Source organism: Agelaius phoeniceus, chromosome 14, assembly GCF_051311805.1.
Source record: "Agelaius phoeniceus isolate bAgePho1 chromosome 14, bAgePho1.hap1, whole genome shotgun sequence".
NCBI classification, from domain to species: domain Eukaryota; kingdom Metazoa; phylum Chordata; class Aves; order Passeriformes; family Icteridae; genus Agelaius; species Agelaius phoeniceus.
The window spans coordinates 10876459-10893772 of NC_135278.1; the positions used below are offsets into that span (position 1 = coordinate 10876459).

The 17314-nt window shown below is 38.3% G+C and overlaps 1 protein-coding gene across 5 annotated transcripts in view; it reads left to right on the top strand.

The window, feature by feature from the left end:
• Positions 1 to 17314, top strand: part of TENM1 (teneurin transmembrane protein 1) — a 776824-nt gene that overhangs the window by 644281 nt on the left and 115229 nt on the right. For all 5 annotated transcript variants that reach the window (XM_077186191.1, XM_077186192.1, XM_077186190.1 and 2 more), the window contains 5 exons: positions 4679 to 4878; positions 6252 to 6462; positions 9849 to 9950; positions 10989 to 11183; positions 14087 to 14287. In XM_077186191.1, coding sequence (XP_077042306.1) covers positions 4679 to 4878; positions 6252 to 6462; positions 9849 to 9950; positions 10989 to 11183; positions 14087 to 14287 — 909 coding nt within the window. The remainder of the gene's footprint in view (positions 1 to 4678; positions 4879 to 6251; positions 6463 to 9848; positions 9951 to 10988; positions 11184 to 14086; positions 14288 to 17314) is intronic.

Genomic DNA, 17314 nt, shown 5'->3' on the forward strand with positions numbered 1-17314 from the left:
CCCAGTCACAGTGAATCAGCTCCCAGCAATCTCCCACAGCTCTCACAAAATGCCTGAGCCAGTGTGGCAGCTCCCTGCTGCCAGGGGCACAGCCCTGCTCTGCCCTCCCACCTCCCTCTGCAGCTCGCTGTGTCCCTGTGCCCACTGCAGGGATTGTCACCTCCACAGCCTGCCCACATCAGTCCTTCATGGCAGCAGAAAATGGCTTTGTTAAAGAATGCAAATCATCTTCTGCCAAGGAAGTGGCTGAACCAGAGCTCTTGAAATGCCTGAGCTAGGATAGGAAAGGAGTGGGCTGTGCAGCCAGGGTGGGAAACAGAGAGAAGGATCTGTCTGAGATGTGCAATTCCTTCCTCTTAAGTCCTGTCATTTGATGTTTTTGTTGTTTGATCACCTGCTCCAGTACTGGTCACATGCTCTGGCCGTGCTTCCCATCAACCATCATGACAATGCTTTCTGACCATAAAAAGAAAATAGAAAATGACTTTCCCATTTCTTTTTATGGTACACAGAAAAAGTGGATAAATCAGATCAGATCAAAGTCAATGGGAGTGGAATATGAAACCTAATCTTTCCAGTTGTTAGGAAAAAAGTAAAATTGTACTGGTAGCTCTGCAGTGATAGGAGACTTACAGAGCTTTTGAATTTTAGAGCAGAGCAGGAATCTGATTTTGTGTGTTCTGGGTAAGATCCATGGCTGAAAATAGGCAACAAAGTGGAACATTGTTGTACCAGGCCCTCCAGGAGGAGGATTGCACCACACATCAATAATCTTGCAAATCAGTGTGGCACAACTGGATAGAGATCATATTAGATAAATGAGCAATAGAAATACATGTAAGGAGACAATGATGTTGTTTTGCATTATTTCATCCCTTAGAATGGATTTGTAATGAGTTGTAGAAAATGTTTTGTACACTTTTGTATTTTTGTCCTGGTGCACCATGGAAAATATCTCCAATAGTTCTCCCCAACTGTGTTAAATCATTTTGTCAATGTATTACAGATTTAATAAAAGCTTTTCCAATGCATTTGGCTTCCAAAGAAGGATGTGTAGAAAAACATCAAAAACATCAGATAGCTTCCAAGTTAGATGGTTGGAATAGAGAAAAGAATATGCAAGTCAATAAAGACTCAGTGTAGTAGGTAAAAATGGAAACCACCTGCCTTGCCCCTGGGAATCCCAGTTTTATTGTAGCTACACAACTCCCCCACAACACTAAAGAACAGAGTCCTGTAATAGCAGAGCCAGTTCACTGAGGGCTTATCCAGCAGTTTCAGAGGTCAGTCAGGAATAGATCTGCATTGTTGTCTCACTTGTCCCCTTTCACATTTTGGGAGTAACATGTAATCCAGAGTTTAAGTAGCAAGGAGTATACACTTGTTGGGAAAACACAAGGAAAATCTTGTGGAATTAGTACATGCATAGTCTGACTCTGGCTAGTCTTTCCTCATTTTCTTTCTCTCCATCATTTTTATATGTATCAGTAATTTTATTCCCAATCCTCCTAACAAATTCTCCGTCTAGAAGTGATGAAAAGGAGGACTTGGAAACAGGCAACTCCTTTCCCTGCAGCAGGAACCACAGAAATTTGATGCTTTGCCTGTAAACTTGAAGCCTCTGATGTAATTTCATAGGAATAAATAACTGCTGTCAGATGCTGGTGACCTCACATTTTCCGAACTCAATGCAGCAGCAGAGAGTGCTTTTCCAGACTTTGAAAGTGTGTATTTTAAACTAATCTTTTAATGAAAATCAATAATTTAAACCAGTAAGTCAAATTTCTTCAAGAAGTCACCTTATAACACACTGACCCACAGCTATGAGTTAACACGAGTTAACATTTTAATATGTAGTAATGTGATTAAAAAGTCAGATATCCTATTGATGTTGGTATTTATCAGGGGAGTACAAGGAAATTGATTGTTGCAGGATCAGTAGTAATAAGCATGTGGGTATGGGTATATTCTTGTGGAGGTAATTGGCACCACGCTGTTCAGAGTTTTTCTTTCTTGAAGCCAAGAGAAAGCTGTGATTAGGAATCTATCTTCTGTTTTAGACTTCTGAGGAAACTGTGCTTAGAAAGCATAGGGGAGAATTAATATCCCAGTTGGCAATATTGGAGCTGTACAAGGAATTGAATATAGATAATTAAATGATACTTTGTCATAAAAAAAAATGTTTTTACAACAAGGGCAGAATTGTATTGCAGTGCTGTAACTTTAGAAGCTTATTTTGGACTTTTTCAAGAAAGAGCAAAAAAGTACACAGGCTTAGTCTGTGAGGAGCGTGTTTTCAGGTGCCTTTTTTGTACAGCCAAATACCTGCTTAGTTCAACTAAACACAGAAACAAAGCTAAATTATTTTTCTGTAAAGAAAGCAGAGTGGCACCAGGAAGATGAAAATATGCATTTCAGATAGGACTCCTACAAAGGCCTTTCCATGCTCTGTGCTTGTGTGAAAAATTACCATTTGAAAGGTGGAGATTCTGTGGCTGCATCCTATCAGTAGGGGCAGATACACAGTATGTGTATTTTCCTGCTAGCATTGTGAACAGCAGCCTGCACTTCTTTCCCAAGGGAGGAGATATATGTACATATAAGTGCATCTGGGTTTTTTTTAAGCTTATATTAAATTATTGCTAAAGCAAAGGTATTCAGCCCAATGTGGAAAAACTCCCAAGGTGTACATCGCAATATAATATCATATTCAGGATAATTTGATAATATCAATTAGTGAGAATTTACCCAGGCTGACAACATAACACTTTTTCTTTTCAACAAAGAAACAGACCTTCTCATTCCAAAATACAAGAAGTAGTTACTGTCTGTTAAAGACCTTGAACACTGACCAGTAATGCCTTTAACTTCAAAAATTATACTGTATCCTTGGCTTTTTACTTAGTGCTCTACTGTCTTGTAATTGAATCATATTAATTACCATGTGTCAATATCATCAAAAAGTACCATAGTGTTTTACTTAACCCAGGGTAATTGCTTGAAAAGAATCATTAAGATTTAATATCTCTAGAGTATTGGAAATAGGGGAGAAGGTTTTTAAATTTACATAAGTAGGATCTTCTATGGGTTTGGGTGGAAAGGGATCCACTTTCATTGTACAACAGAGAAAGTTTAATTCTCTTTTCATAACTCAACATTCAAAATTCTTTCCGTGAAGCAAGTTGGGCAGAAGTAGTCTCATTCTGAACATTGTTCAAGTAGCAATTTGGAAATATTTTAACTCAGAAACTAAGTGGTATATTTTTAGAGTACTATATTACAAATTCCTACTCTAAAAATAGATGTATTTACATGGTGAGGTGTTATAAGTTAGTCCCTCATTCTTGCTGTGGGTTTGATGACACAAAGCAGCTGTAAAGCTGGAAGATCTGGTGCCCTGAGAATTGCTCCTGCCTTGTAAATTAAATCTCTATTCATTAAGAATGCTAAGTACTTCCTACGCTGGTTAAAGCCTATGTAAGGTCCCACAGAGGGGCTTTGTTATTAACACACTCAGGCAAAAGCTGGCCCTAGCTTTGCTACTGCTGTTTTCATTTCCATGGGTGATTGATAAAATTTCATGTACATTATGTTGGTTTAGATATTTATATCCATGTATTTTAAAAGATGAGGCTTCAGTCACTTTGCTGCTGGTTATTTTTCATTGTGATTCTGGAATGAAATGAAGCATAGATGGGTATGGCTGCTGAATTCAATCTTCTCTTGACTTGTCCTCTAATGCCACACACTATGCTGCTTTTACTTTAGTTCAGAGTATGGAAATGTCAAGAGAGTTTTGCAAACCTTTCAGTGGAATTAGCTCAAATGTTAGCAGGATTGAGTCAGGATTTGCAGCATGTCACAATGCTGATCACAGACAGGCAGTAAAAAACATAAAGATGGTGATATAAGCCAGCAAAGCAAGCCAGCTCCAATTTAGTTTGGCAAAGTCTTCCTTATGCTTTCCATTTCCCTTTGTGTTTCAGCACTCTCACACACATGTGTGAAGGTACACATTGTAAATGTCTGCAAATTTATTGTCCAGCATTATGAAATTATGCCAGTTTTATCTCCAGAGTGCCTTTGCCTGTCCTCATGCCCCTATTATTCTTTCCTGAAGACCAAGCCAGAACAGATGTTCTTCACTTCTTCAGGACTGGATTAACACTACCATAATGAAACCATTAGGAATGGTGATCAATAGAAATCTGGGCCTTGGACAGGGGCTCTGAACTACCAGATTTGGTGGATTTTCTGTCCTCACTGGGGACCATTTGTGTAGCTTCTGCAATATCCCTTCAGGAGCAGTCTGAAATCTGTGCCAGAGGGAGAATTTCCACTGTCCTCACTCTGTGTATTCACAGTTAAATGTGTTTTGGTTGCATAGTTGATGGGCAAAGACCATGGTTTACACAGCAGCAGTTCTACCTTTTCATAATCAGTAAAGTGTTCATAATCAGCAAAAATCATGACAAAAAATACGCTGTGACACTTGTTGGAAATATGTTGTTCATGTTTGTTTGTGTCTTCCGACTTGTTGAATAAAAAATGCAGATATCAGTGTTAGAAGTTGATTTTTGTATATTCCAGTATATCTAAGGCACGTTTATACCTTGTAACCTTGTCTCTTCACCCACTGTAAATACTCAACTGACTATGTTTGTTTCTGGAAAATCAGTGTTTCAGAAGGGCCGGGCCATAGACACGGGAGAAGTGGAGATTGGAGCACAGGTTATGCAGACCATCCCACCTGGTTTATTCTGGCGCTTCCAAATTACCATACATCACCCCGTGTACCTGAAATTCAACATTTCACTGGCAAAGGATTCTCTGCTGGGGATTTATGGCAGAAGAAACATCCCACCTACTCACACTCAGGTAATTGGAAATGATCCTGGTTCTATCACACTTATGTTTTCAATCAGAAAGCATCAAAAGATGCTTTCAAAGCAGAGAGGGAGGGAAGGACTGGCTGTAACCAGTCTGGTTATCCTTTTCTTTTTACTGAGCTCTGGCAATATCTCAAACCATGCTCTCTCAGAGCACAGTGTCATAGCACACAAGTCAGCAGCTGTGACCTCAGGGATGTGACAGGTACACACTGTCCTGCTGCATAGATCCATTGTCTTCTATGCAGTCCAGTTCACTTGAAAGTGCTTTAATTTTTATATGATTCCCTTAAAAGAAATAGATTGTACAGTCAGTCTAAAGAGTTAATAGAAAAGGAAAAAACTGTCTCTGGTTGCTAAGATCAAAATTATTTTTGAGTGCGTACTCCTGGGGATTTTGCAAGAGAAAATCTAGCTAAGCAGTCACATGCAATATTGCTGGTCACATTCAATTTTTTTGTTTAGGCCTAATGTATTTGGCATATGAAGCTGTCATTTTTATGGATAGTAAATTTTTCATCTTTCTTTATAGCAGGATCACACTCCACAGAGTGTGATAAACATATGTGGAATCATGGAAAGATTGTCTATAATGGACCACTGGAGATCATCTACTCTAGCCTCAAAAAATTTTTACTAGAGTTTTGATATTAGAAATATGCACTTTCAGCTGTCACTGACTTTAATTGAAGCTGGATCTTCCGTTGAGCTGACAATGAACGTTACTGAAAATCAGAATGCCTAAAAAACCTGGAGAAATATATGTATTTCTTGAACAGGGATTCATAGAAATCTCTGGTGCTTTGAGGTTAACAGGCATTGAAGTTGTCAGCATCCACCTGGTATTAAGAACTTTCCTGTAAAAAAATATATACTTATTTGCATTACTAAAACTAAATATAAAGAAAAAGTAGATTGAGGTTTTGATATCTGATAGTGATATCAAGGGGATTAAGGATTTAAAAATCTGATAAAGAACTACAGGTTTTTAATCTGCTCTTGGCATTTGAGATGAATAGCTCCATAACACAGGCACTACACTTTGGGAATTTTGGAATTATTCCCATTGAAGAGATGCAATTTTTGGACTGACTCTGCTGTATCTAGTGTAGCAAGTCTGATTTTACCCTGCCATAGCAAACAGTTATACCAGTTTTGATGCCACATTTCTGAACTATGATAATGCTTTCTGTATGTAAACTTAAGCCAAATTGATTAGGTTATGCAATTGCTGTCTACATTGGTGAATACTTAGGCAATTCCTCTTAAGATTTCAACTGTTAATTCATGTTTGAAGGAGACATGCAGAGTAGATTCATGAATATTTGCTAGGTGGTTAATTTTTGCTCATTATTATTTCAGTTTGATTTTGTAAAACTGATGGATGGAAAACAGTTAATTAAACAGGAACCAAAAAACTCAGAGGAGCCTCAGCAAGCTCCCAGGAACCTGATCTTGACTTCACTGCAAGAGACAGGTTTCATCGAGTACATGGATCAAGGAGCTTGGCATATGGCATTCTACAATGATGGAAAGAAAGTAGAGCAAGTGTTTGTACTAACTACAGCTATTGGTAAGAAAAATCACTATATAATTATTATTATTATGATTATTACATTGCAAAAATGTATTTGATGTATTCCAGCTCCTCTTAAGTATCCTCTTAAATACGTTTTATTTCAGCTTAGTTTAATTAACCTCAGTGGAGTAACAGCGTGTTAAGCCAATATTAGACAAATAGCAATATTTGTATATTACAGATGGATGTTATCAAATTAAGTGTGAAGTTTTCATGTGTTAAGATTTTTATATGATAGCTTAAATGCTTGAATGATTTCTGGTGTTATCTTTTTCCAAGTAAAAGAGATTATATCTGCCCTCTCTACTTATGTGGGCCATAAATCCTACAAAAATTATCCAGGCTTTAAGTCTTTATTTCCAGTATTTTAGTCAGCTGTAATTTAGAAAATCTTTTGTGGATTTGTTTGTGAGTGTTTTTTGATGGATGGATGCTGGGTTTTTATGCAGTTACTCAAATGCACCATTTTGTTTGGAATACAGAGGACAAATACAGGAAGCAGTGTCCTGGTTGCATATGAGATTCTTCCTGCCTTTTTAACATGCATAGGTGGGCAAGTGTTTGCAGATGTAGGTGTTGTGAGTGAGCAGTCCTCACACATAGGGCTCTTTTGGAATTTAAATTTAGGTGAAGTGTTGTATTTATGACAGTCTCAGTTTGCTGCAAGACTTTAACCACTATACCCTTTAGTTAACCTGTTCTACCATATGTTGAGCAAGATGTCTTTACTAGTAATGGACGTGCCATCTGCTCTTCAGAGCAAGTGGATACTATTTTTACTGTGTGATAAACACCTTGCAGAGCAGGACAGTATGATTCTGAAGGACTTGCATAGAAGAAAAAAATTAGAAATTGAGGAAGAGTTGTATTGACTAGTTCTGGTGTAAAATTTCATATTTGCTCTGTTCAAAAAAGTTGAGCTTCTACAAGAAAATATGCCATTATTCAATTTTATCTGAGAAAATAAGAGTCAAGCAATTTATGAAGCATCTTTGCAGATGCTCTACAAAGACCATAAAACCTGTCCAAACTCCAGCCCAGCCCAGTGTCCAAATTCCTGATCCCTTGTTTATTTTTATTGTAAGACAGCAGGGTTTATACAGGAGGGTTTAAATAATATTTCATTTAGTAGCATAACTTCTACTCCTCCCCTTCCCCACACCCCCCACCCCAAAAATGAAATTAATTGCCAGACTTTAATTCATGTTGCATGTGGTAAAAAAATTGTTGTTCCATCCCCTCTGTGGCCAATAAGCAGAAGAGACTATTAAAGGGGCAAGCTTGTGAGCCACAGTGCAGGCAGGAATCCTTGTGCTTCATCTTCAAAATGCCTGCAAGAAGATATTTTTGGGAAAAAGTCTGTTCATGCTGCTGCAAGGCTCTACTGCTTGTACATTTGAGCATGCTGCCAGAAATTGTGTTTGCATAACCTGTGTATCATTTTCTCCTGGTTTTCTGTGCATCATAACTTGATTGTTTCTTCTTTTTCACAAAAAAAAAATAATCTATATCCTTGATATATATATCTAGGATATATATATCAAGGATATCTATATCTAGAGGATATATATATATATATGTCCTTTATGTGCATCATAACTTGATTGTTTCTTCTTTTCCACCAAAAAAAAAAATCTATATCCTTGAGGCATTCTTCTTGTTCTTACCCAGACTGGTCTAGTCATATTTGACATCTCTGCCAACAAAGGAATCAGCCAGGACCAGAAGCCCTTAGAACAGAGCAAGAGCTTGGCTGGATCTCTGCCAAATGCTCCTGAGAACCAGCCATGCCCCTCATCAGCATCTGTCAGATTCTATTTCAAGATGCTCCATGTTAGTTATGTACAAAATTGATTTTTACTGAAATTCTGATCAGACTTTCCTGAGGAGGGTAAATTGCATGCAAAATGTGACATGCTTCAAGTACTTCTGTTAACTAAAGAAAGGGCAGCCCAAAGTGGGCATTGCACAGAGGGGAAGTAACCTCTCAAACCATTCATTCTTCACTTCAGGCCAGTGTAGGGATCATTTGCCATGTGATTCTAGGAAAACTGAGAGAAGGCAGGCAAGTGCACACATAGAGCAATAAAAGAGTTGATAATGAACAGTAATATAACTATTATATAACTAATATAACCAAATTAGTAATGACCAGCATTTCTGAGAAAAAAATCTTCATTCTAAAAATGAGCTAATTTTTAACTTTGAAACAGACATCTGTGTACAGGTTGTGGTTATCTGGTGAATAGATGAATATCAAATGTCTGTTCTTTGGTAAAAACTGATAGCCTGAAAAGAATGAATTCTTATAACCATAGGAGCTTTCAAGAGGAGCTAATCGTTATCTAAGTGTCCATAATTATGATCAAAATGTATCAGTTATTTTTATTAATTGTATGTCTGATTTTTCTTTTTTCTCCTCAAATACTTTGTGGGAAAGGTGTCAAGTTTCCCATTTTCCTATAGCCAGAGGTACTTTACCCCATCTCTTAGTGGATGTGGCTACTGGACAGTCCCAGCTCCCCTGGCTCCAGAGCCTCTCTCCCACCCAGCACCTGCATGGGCTGCAGAGCCCCTCAGTCCTGGAGCTGGTCTGACAGTCACCTACTCCACACAGGACCATCTTAGCTTGAATTTACTCCATATTCTTTATGGAAAATCCATAGAAATCAGTGAATCCACTGCATTCCTGTTGGAAATACATGTGTAAATTGGAGCCAGCTAATCCATGTACAGATAGGAGCCTGTCCTCAGATGTGTGAGGTTAAGTGGCTTAATATCCAAAGCTGTGAGATAAAACATGGGCAAGTTTATGATCAGAACTGTAGGTGGGTGTTTTTCCCTTCAAATCTAGTTCTTAGTTCTTTATCACATTGAATTTCATCACTGTACAAAAGATTATTTTTTTGTTTATCTGATTGTATAGAAGTGGAAATCCTGCCCTTCTCTAAGGGATTCAATTCACATGGTTCAAATGAACACGATAGAAGGCAATTTACTCTATAAACAGGTTTCAAACAAATTACTTCAGCAAGAAAAGAAAGTGTTTAAGGTGGACATTTTTCAGCAAATACTCAGGTTCCTGCAGTGCTTTTAATGGTGGTAAATTTTACATGAACACTTAGTTTAAAAGCTTTTTGTTGTAATATAAATGATGCACCTGTTATCTCAAAGCTATCAAGAAAAAATCTAATAAATATTTGTAAGCTGCTTGAACAGGAGTTTTGTTTTATGCTCCCTATGAATGAAAATGGGCTTTTTACTGCTTCTGCACCTATTTGTATGTTGCGATGTGTCCTGCAGAGTGAGGTGAAGATGCCATTCATTTCAAATTCAACCAATTTATGTTTTTCTTTGTGCACAATTGCCTGAATAAACAGAAATCCTGGATGACTGCTCTACTAATTGCAATGGGAATGGAGAATGTATCTCAGGCCACTGCCACTGCTTCCCAGGATTCCTTGGTCCTGATTGTGCAAAAGGTAATCTCATATTAACTGACCCATGGTGCATGACAGGGATCATGATTATGGTGTGTGACTGCTGGGCTTGCAAAGATTCAAAGTGATTAAAGGAGATTAAATTCCTTTTTCCAGCCAGATGGCAGATACAGTACAAGCACACATGTGGAAAGTTTCTTTATGCTGTACTTGAGTTAACACGGATCAACCACTTCTCCCTCCCCGACTTTCAAATTTAATAGGTTCCTCCATCCACCTTTGCATCCTGTCTGTAATTGTAAAATACATTTTTAATAGGTGGTTAGCATAGCATAATGTTTTCTGCTACTTAAAAGTGACAAACAGTTTCACTTTGGAGAAAACATAAGTAAATCAAATGCTTCTGTAGTCTTAACTTGAATAGGGTGCAAATAAGAAACCTAAAGCAGCTTAGAGACAGTTTTCCAGCATTAAGGCAAAAAAGCATGTTAAGTGAGCTTACTTCTGTTTCAGATATTTCTGTCAGTATTATCCATTATCCGCTGCATGTGATGTCCAGAAGTTCTCATGATTTCCCAATGTCTCCCCAAATGTAGAGTTTATTTTTTTAAGACTCAGTTGGCTCAGAAATTGATACTGGATTGTAAAAGTAAGCTTCCACATTGCTGGTTTACATACAGATCAGCAATGGCTACAATTTCAATGATATTAAAGCTTCCTAGAGGAAAAAGGCAAGATCTTGCTTCACTTCACAGGAAATAAATATTAATCTTACTGAAAATCAGGCACCCTTGCAAATTTTCTGCAGAGGCCAGTCAAGGGGAGAGTTGGTCTTATCTTTTAAGATATCCCATTTCTGGTCAAAATGAAGGTATACAAGAGAGGCAGACTGAGGAGACAAGGACATTGTATTACTGCTGCACTGCCTAGTTCAAAGATTTCATTCTGTGACAACCCTTGAACCAAATGAAGAATTGAGGAGCTGGAGTGGAAAAGTAATTTTACAGAACGATAAATGCAATAAATGTTAATCTATGTAAGTATGTAAATACATTAAAAAGGTCAAACTGCCTTCTTCAGATTCCTGTCCAGTGCTATGCAGTGGAAATGGAGAATATGAGAAAGGTCACTGTGTGTGTCGAAATGGCTGGAAAGGTCCAGAGTGTGATGTTCCAGAAGAGCAGTGTATTGATCCAACCTGCTTTGGCCATGGTACCTGTATCATGGGCGTCTGCATCTGTGTCCCTGGATACAAAGGAGAGATTTGTGAGGAAGGTTTGTGAAATTTCCTTCTCTGTAGTCAGGGGGGTTTGATTTTTGTCTTTAATTTCCGCCTGGTTTGAGGTAGTTAAAAACTCACATGGACGTGATCAGTTTTCTGTGAAGCAGAACTATTTTGCTCAAACCTACCTTTACCATCTCACAGAAAGTAATGTTAAATAGAAGTTTCTCAAAGGTAAAGGTATTCGTGTCCTGGTAACAGTCCTGTGAACTGATCACATTAAGTTCACATTTTTAATTGAAAAGATAAAATTATTTCTTTTTATTTGGCCAAAAGCTCAGGGTAAGGCAGTCAGAAGATCGTTTAAACAAAACAAGATATGTTAGTTCTCCAAAGCAATCAGGCAACTGTAATCAGCTTTTCCCTTTTTCATTCTGTTACATCTTAGATTGTTCTAACAATATAAAGCTGAAAGGGCAGCAAACAGGTTAGTTTACCAGAACATATTGTGTAATTCTATTGTCATATGTCATTTTTACTGGGAGCCTTTGCTCACAGCACTAAACTGGCATCCTTTAAGGCTTGGCTAACAAAAAGTGGGGAATTCTGTGAGAAGAAGGTATTGTGTTTTTGCTGGTTATGGTACTGATGTGTCTCTGCCCTCATCTATAAACAGAAGCAGTTGTTGTTTCCCTCAGCATGTCTGAGATTGCTCATCAGCTTTGACTTTTTTCCCTTGTGCATAGCCTCAGAAAGCAGAAGCCTTGCTCTTGCTTTCCCTGATTTGATGATTTTTCACTAGTCCCCTTAGCCTGGAGCTTCTGACAGCATACTTTGTGTGTCCTGCTATAGAGATTTTCAGTAATTCTTTTGAGTAGCACACACTGGAGGCTTTTTATGTTGCTTGAATTCTCTAGTCAGAAAAATGTCCAGGATGAATTTGATAGATTTGACATACCTGGAATGGTTTTTAAAGGGAGGATCAAGAAAATGCTTCTGACATAGTCAATTGTTGGTAGTTTCAGAAACCAAGAAAACCCAAATGGGAAAAAGCAAGTAATACACAGATTTCCTCAGTGAGGCCATGATGCTGAACAAGCCTGTGGCTGGTGAGAGGCTGACTGCTGTTTTTAGTTGCTTTGTTTCTTGCCATAATGAGATCCTGCAAAATGGTTAGGGGAAAAACTGACATAAATGTACTCAGACAGCTATTGAAACTGAGACTGGGAAAACACTAGATTTTTACAGTAAGAAACTTATTTAAATTATAAAATAAGGTGTAATTATGTAGAAATACTGAAATATGGTGGATGAAACAAACCTGTGTAACCAAGTATGGTGGGGTTTTATTGTAACAGTGTGTCCTTGATATGACGGTTCAGTTTGTATTGTAAAACATAGCTTGTGCAGTAGTTAAGGAATTCTGTAAGGAATTAAGATTATTTTATTATATGTAAACAAGATTTAGTCTTATAGCAGTGCTGTTAACAGACACAGCAGCAGATGTACTATCCAGGGAGCACCAGTAACTCCATGTATTCATTGCTCTGGGGGTCCCTTGAATTTGTCCTGCCAGATTATCATTCCTAAAATGGAGTCATTCTATTAATTTTAAAATATCAGCAAAATAAAGAGCTGTCTCAGGATGAGGGAAAATTGCTGTGTATTTTTGTCCTATGCTTAGCAAGATGTGCATTGTCCAGAAACACTTGATTCCCTCTCTCAGAATTACACTGTGCACAAGCCTGGAAGGCTTAAAAAGGTACAGAATAAATCCTGAAACAAAATGTTGAATTGGTGGCAAAGCAGTTCAAAAGATAAAGCTGTACTTCTTTATTTTTAGATTGAAATGTCCTATAAACTGGAGGCCATTAATTTCTATGTCTGAAGTATTTAGCTTTCCCTTCCTGGAGCAGAAGACATCTTTTCATTCCTGTAACACAGGATACTGTTGTTTACAGTTTAATTATTAAAACAGTACTTGTGCTGATACTTGAGAAATACCTAGCAGAACTTTCACAGTGTCTCTTTAACATCAGTCTGAAGCACAGTATAACATCAATGGGCTTCTGGCTAATTGTTTCCCATATTCAGACCCCACAGATCCTTCAGCTCCATGGTCTTCCTGCAGCCTCCAGGGAAGGCTGGCTGCTTCCTGCTTAAAACCTGTCTTGCTAAAGCAGTGCTGGGGCTTTGTGAAAGAATATGCTGCTCATACAGCACTAACCAGCTGATTTAAATTCCTCTACAGAGCTCCTGAATTTTTCACTAGGAATAGTTTAATCCAAATTGAGAACAAATTTAGTTCTTTGTTTGCAAATTGTTCATCAGTATGTTATGACTTTTATGAAGCTGTTCATTACCTGCAATTGCCCAGCACATATTTTTTATGTGTATGGGAATTTTTTTTTTTACAGCAAGCATTGAGTCAGAGATTCACTACTCAATCTTAGCGGATAACCTTTTTTTTTGTAGCAGATTTTCAGCTATAGAGATAGCTTTTCACAGGAAGGTGAAAGAATAAATCTTTCTTTTCCCAGATGTAAATAAAACACAGTGCACTAATACCCAAATGGAAATACAAAGCACAGTTACAGAATTAACTATTAATTGCTCCAGCTGTTTCCCAGCCCTACTACTGAAGCACAGACCTCCCCAACTTAGACCACTAGATCTGTCCTGGGAATCTGTGTTTTAAAAATAAGACAAAATCCACAACAAGTGATTCATATGGCCTCTAACAGTCTATGTGCTTGCTTTTTCCCTTGTTTTTTACTTATACTTTTGCACAGATGTTAACAGACTCTTTTTCCCTTGTGTTTGCTAACATTGTTTCAGTTGAGTATTTGCACCAAAAAAACCATCAAATGAATCTAAATCCCTGTTGTATTTCACTAGTAAATAACTGTAAAGGTGTGAGTTTCGTGCTCTAAGTTGTATTCTCCCTGCTTTCCAGAGGACTGCCTGGACCCCATGTGCTCTGGGCACGGCGTGTGCGTGCAGGGGGAATGTCACTGCTCCACGGGCTGGGGCGGGGTCAACTGCGAGACTGCGCTGCCCGTGTGCCAGGAGCAGTGCTCAGGCCATGGCACCTTCCTGCTGGACACAGGACTCTGCAGCTGTGAGCCTCAGTGGACAGGACCAGACTGCTCCACAGGTAGGATGAGACTTGGCTCTATCAGCATTGCCTGCGCTTTCTGCTGGAGGCATGAAAGAAAGTAGTTGCTGTTGCTGTGCTAATAGGAATTTAAAAAACAAGATAGGGATGAGCCATGAGTACTGTGGCATGGCACTTCATGGCTGTCAGCAGCTGGCTTTCAGTTGCCAAGGATAAGAAATGTATTTTCTCTGTGACAAAAATGTTTCTGTCTGGTGGCATGACACTGAGAACAGTAGTCCTGCAAGAGGGCAGATGCCTCCTGGCATGCACTGGGGGCAAATGTGACTCTCACCTGAGCTGCTGAGCACCTGTCAGGCTCAAGCAATCAGGGAAGCCACAGTTCCAAGAGAGATTGGGAAGATGTTTTAAAAAAAAAAATTCCAAATACAATGACTGATGAGTAAGAAAGCTCTGTCAAGAAAAAAAATCTTTAAACAAAAAAGACCATAATTCTCTCATGCTGGGTCCTTCTTCCTCAAAGGACCATCAAGGTTTGATCCCCCTAAACTGGATTAAGATTAAGAGTTGAAATAGATTTCCTACATGCTTTATACATTTACATTTCGTTTTTCTGAAATAAATGCACTCTGCACATTTTGCTCTGTAATGGAGCATGTCATTACCAGTGCATGTACTACTATTTTTCCCCTATAGAGCCCACAGAGCCAGAATCTCAGATGATAAGTAGCACATCCCAGTAGAGAATAGATGCAAGTGACAGATCTGCTGAATACTGTGGAATACAGCCAGTGGTCCAAGTCACCAATTTTTCTTAGAAATCATCATTCAGAAGAGCACTTGGAACAGTATAAATTTCTGCAGAGCTCTTCAAAGTGTGTGATTATGGTCTGTAAGTAGGGACTTATAAAAATGCTCCTCTACATGATGAATTTTTAAGCAACAAAATATTGACCTGCTAATAATTTTCAGTGTTTGTTACAAGGACCTTGCATTCATTCTACACTCCCAAATTAATGCATGCAATTTCAGTCTGACACTGTCAGATATGGCACCTGCTTTGATAAGAATTGACTTTTTATTGGTTTTCAGCAAAAGCCTAGTTGCTTGCATTTTTATCCTGTATTTTATTACATATTAAAAATACTCTCTGAAGCTTAGTATTATAGTAATATTTCCACTGATGAAGCAAATAATTAAGAGAGGTGTTAGCTATGTACTAATTTTTTACTCAAAATTATTGCAAACGAATTCTGTTTTAATAAAATGTTATTGTAGCTCAAAAAGCAATGTTAGTCTCAGATGGGTCTGTTGTGTCAGCTGCATGGGGCAGTTAGATATTAATTAAGGAATCAAAAGGCTAATAAATAACCTCCAGTGCTGTTTTGAACAGTTTTGGAAGGAAACCTCTTTACCTCAATCAGTAGAGAAAATACCTCTCTTCACCCCTAGTGTATCCTGAGTTATCAAAGGAAGCTTTTCCAACTACCAACAGGCAGCATAGCCAGATGCTTCAGACTTCTCCTTTCAAATATGTTTCTTCTTAGGTGTTAGACTAGATTCAGGATGCTCTTGGCAATATGCTGAGTGTTAGACTGAAGTATAGATGTTCATTTGTGCCTGAGATGCTCTTCCTAGGATCAGTGATTGCTGTACATGTTGAAAATAAAACTTGATTTTAGTGAGTAAGGAAAACACTAAATGAATTTAGTAAGGAAACATAAGAGGAGTAACAAGGTCACAATAAAGGAGTTGTCACATGTGAATGGAGAAAGTTATGAGGTTCTGTGCAATGAAGAGGATGAAATGGTAAAGGCACAGACTGCTTGTCTGGAGTCAGCCAACAGCAGAGCTTTGCAGCTGAGAAGGCAGCAGTCTCTCAGCCTGCCTCAAACTCTTGCAACTTTGCTGTCTCTGTAGCACATCATTCTCAGTGCTGTGAAAAGTTGCCTTTCTGTAGCACCTTGAAGAATATAGGGTCTTGCCTTGAGGATTTCTGTGTTCCCCAGCAAATTGCAAATACTTTCAAAACACAGGGATACATTATATTTAGTTTTATGATATTTTTTAAATGGAAATTAGTATATCTTAGCAGACTTAAAAAGGCAGAAATAGCAAAGGTTCTAGAATGTTTTTGAATATATTGGTCCCAATACAGTGTGGCCCAACCTGAAGAGGGATGAGCCAAATCTATGATACCTTCCCCTATCTACCCATCCCTAGCTCTTCAAACAATAGAAACTTTAAAAGTGGCAGACTGGGGAAAGACGAGAATCAGTATGGGTGGAAGAAGAGAGATGAAAGTAACTGTGATCTGTGCATATCCTTAAGAATTGCCACGTTTGGAGGCCCTGCCTGAGCTCTGGAATCATTCATGGATTTTTTTTTGAGGCTGGAAAACACCACGTTGTTCATGTTGTTTGATTTTCTGTATTACCAAAAAATAACAGTCATCCTTCAGTTTTTGCTTGACACTCATAGTTTCAGTTTAGTTTTTTGAACGTGAAGCTTCACACAGAGACAGAAAATGAAGAGTAGTCTACCATTTCCTAGATAAATTGTTTCAATTGTGTCTGGCCCTCTCTGCTAAGAAGTGCACCGTCCACTCCTAGTTTGAATAGGTGCTAAGTCTTGCAATCATGTTTCTTTCTGTGAGGTGAAAGACTGGCAAATTATTTGAAGTCCTTTCCAGTGTCCAGCCTGATCTCTGCTCTGACCTGTGTACTGGCACAACCCAATATCACTGCACCACCTCCAGATACTTCTATTTTAAAGTTATTGCCACACAATTGCCATCCCTTGGGGGCCAGAAAATCCTTTTGCAGAACTCCAAAGCAGCTGTCAGGATATGTTTTCATTGTGTTTAAATTGGTTCTCAATAAAAGCAGTTCAATATGGCTTGAAAGTTGTTCTGACACTTAGTATTGCTAATCCTATACTACTTGTAGGACACAACTTAGGCTGCATTTTTGTTCAGCTCTGTTAAGATCCATCCTCTCAATATCCTTGGCTGGATATCTGTTTCAGATATATTTGGCCTCTTTCCACCCTACGATATTGAACTTC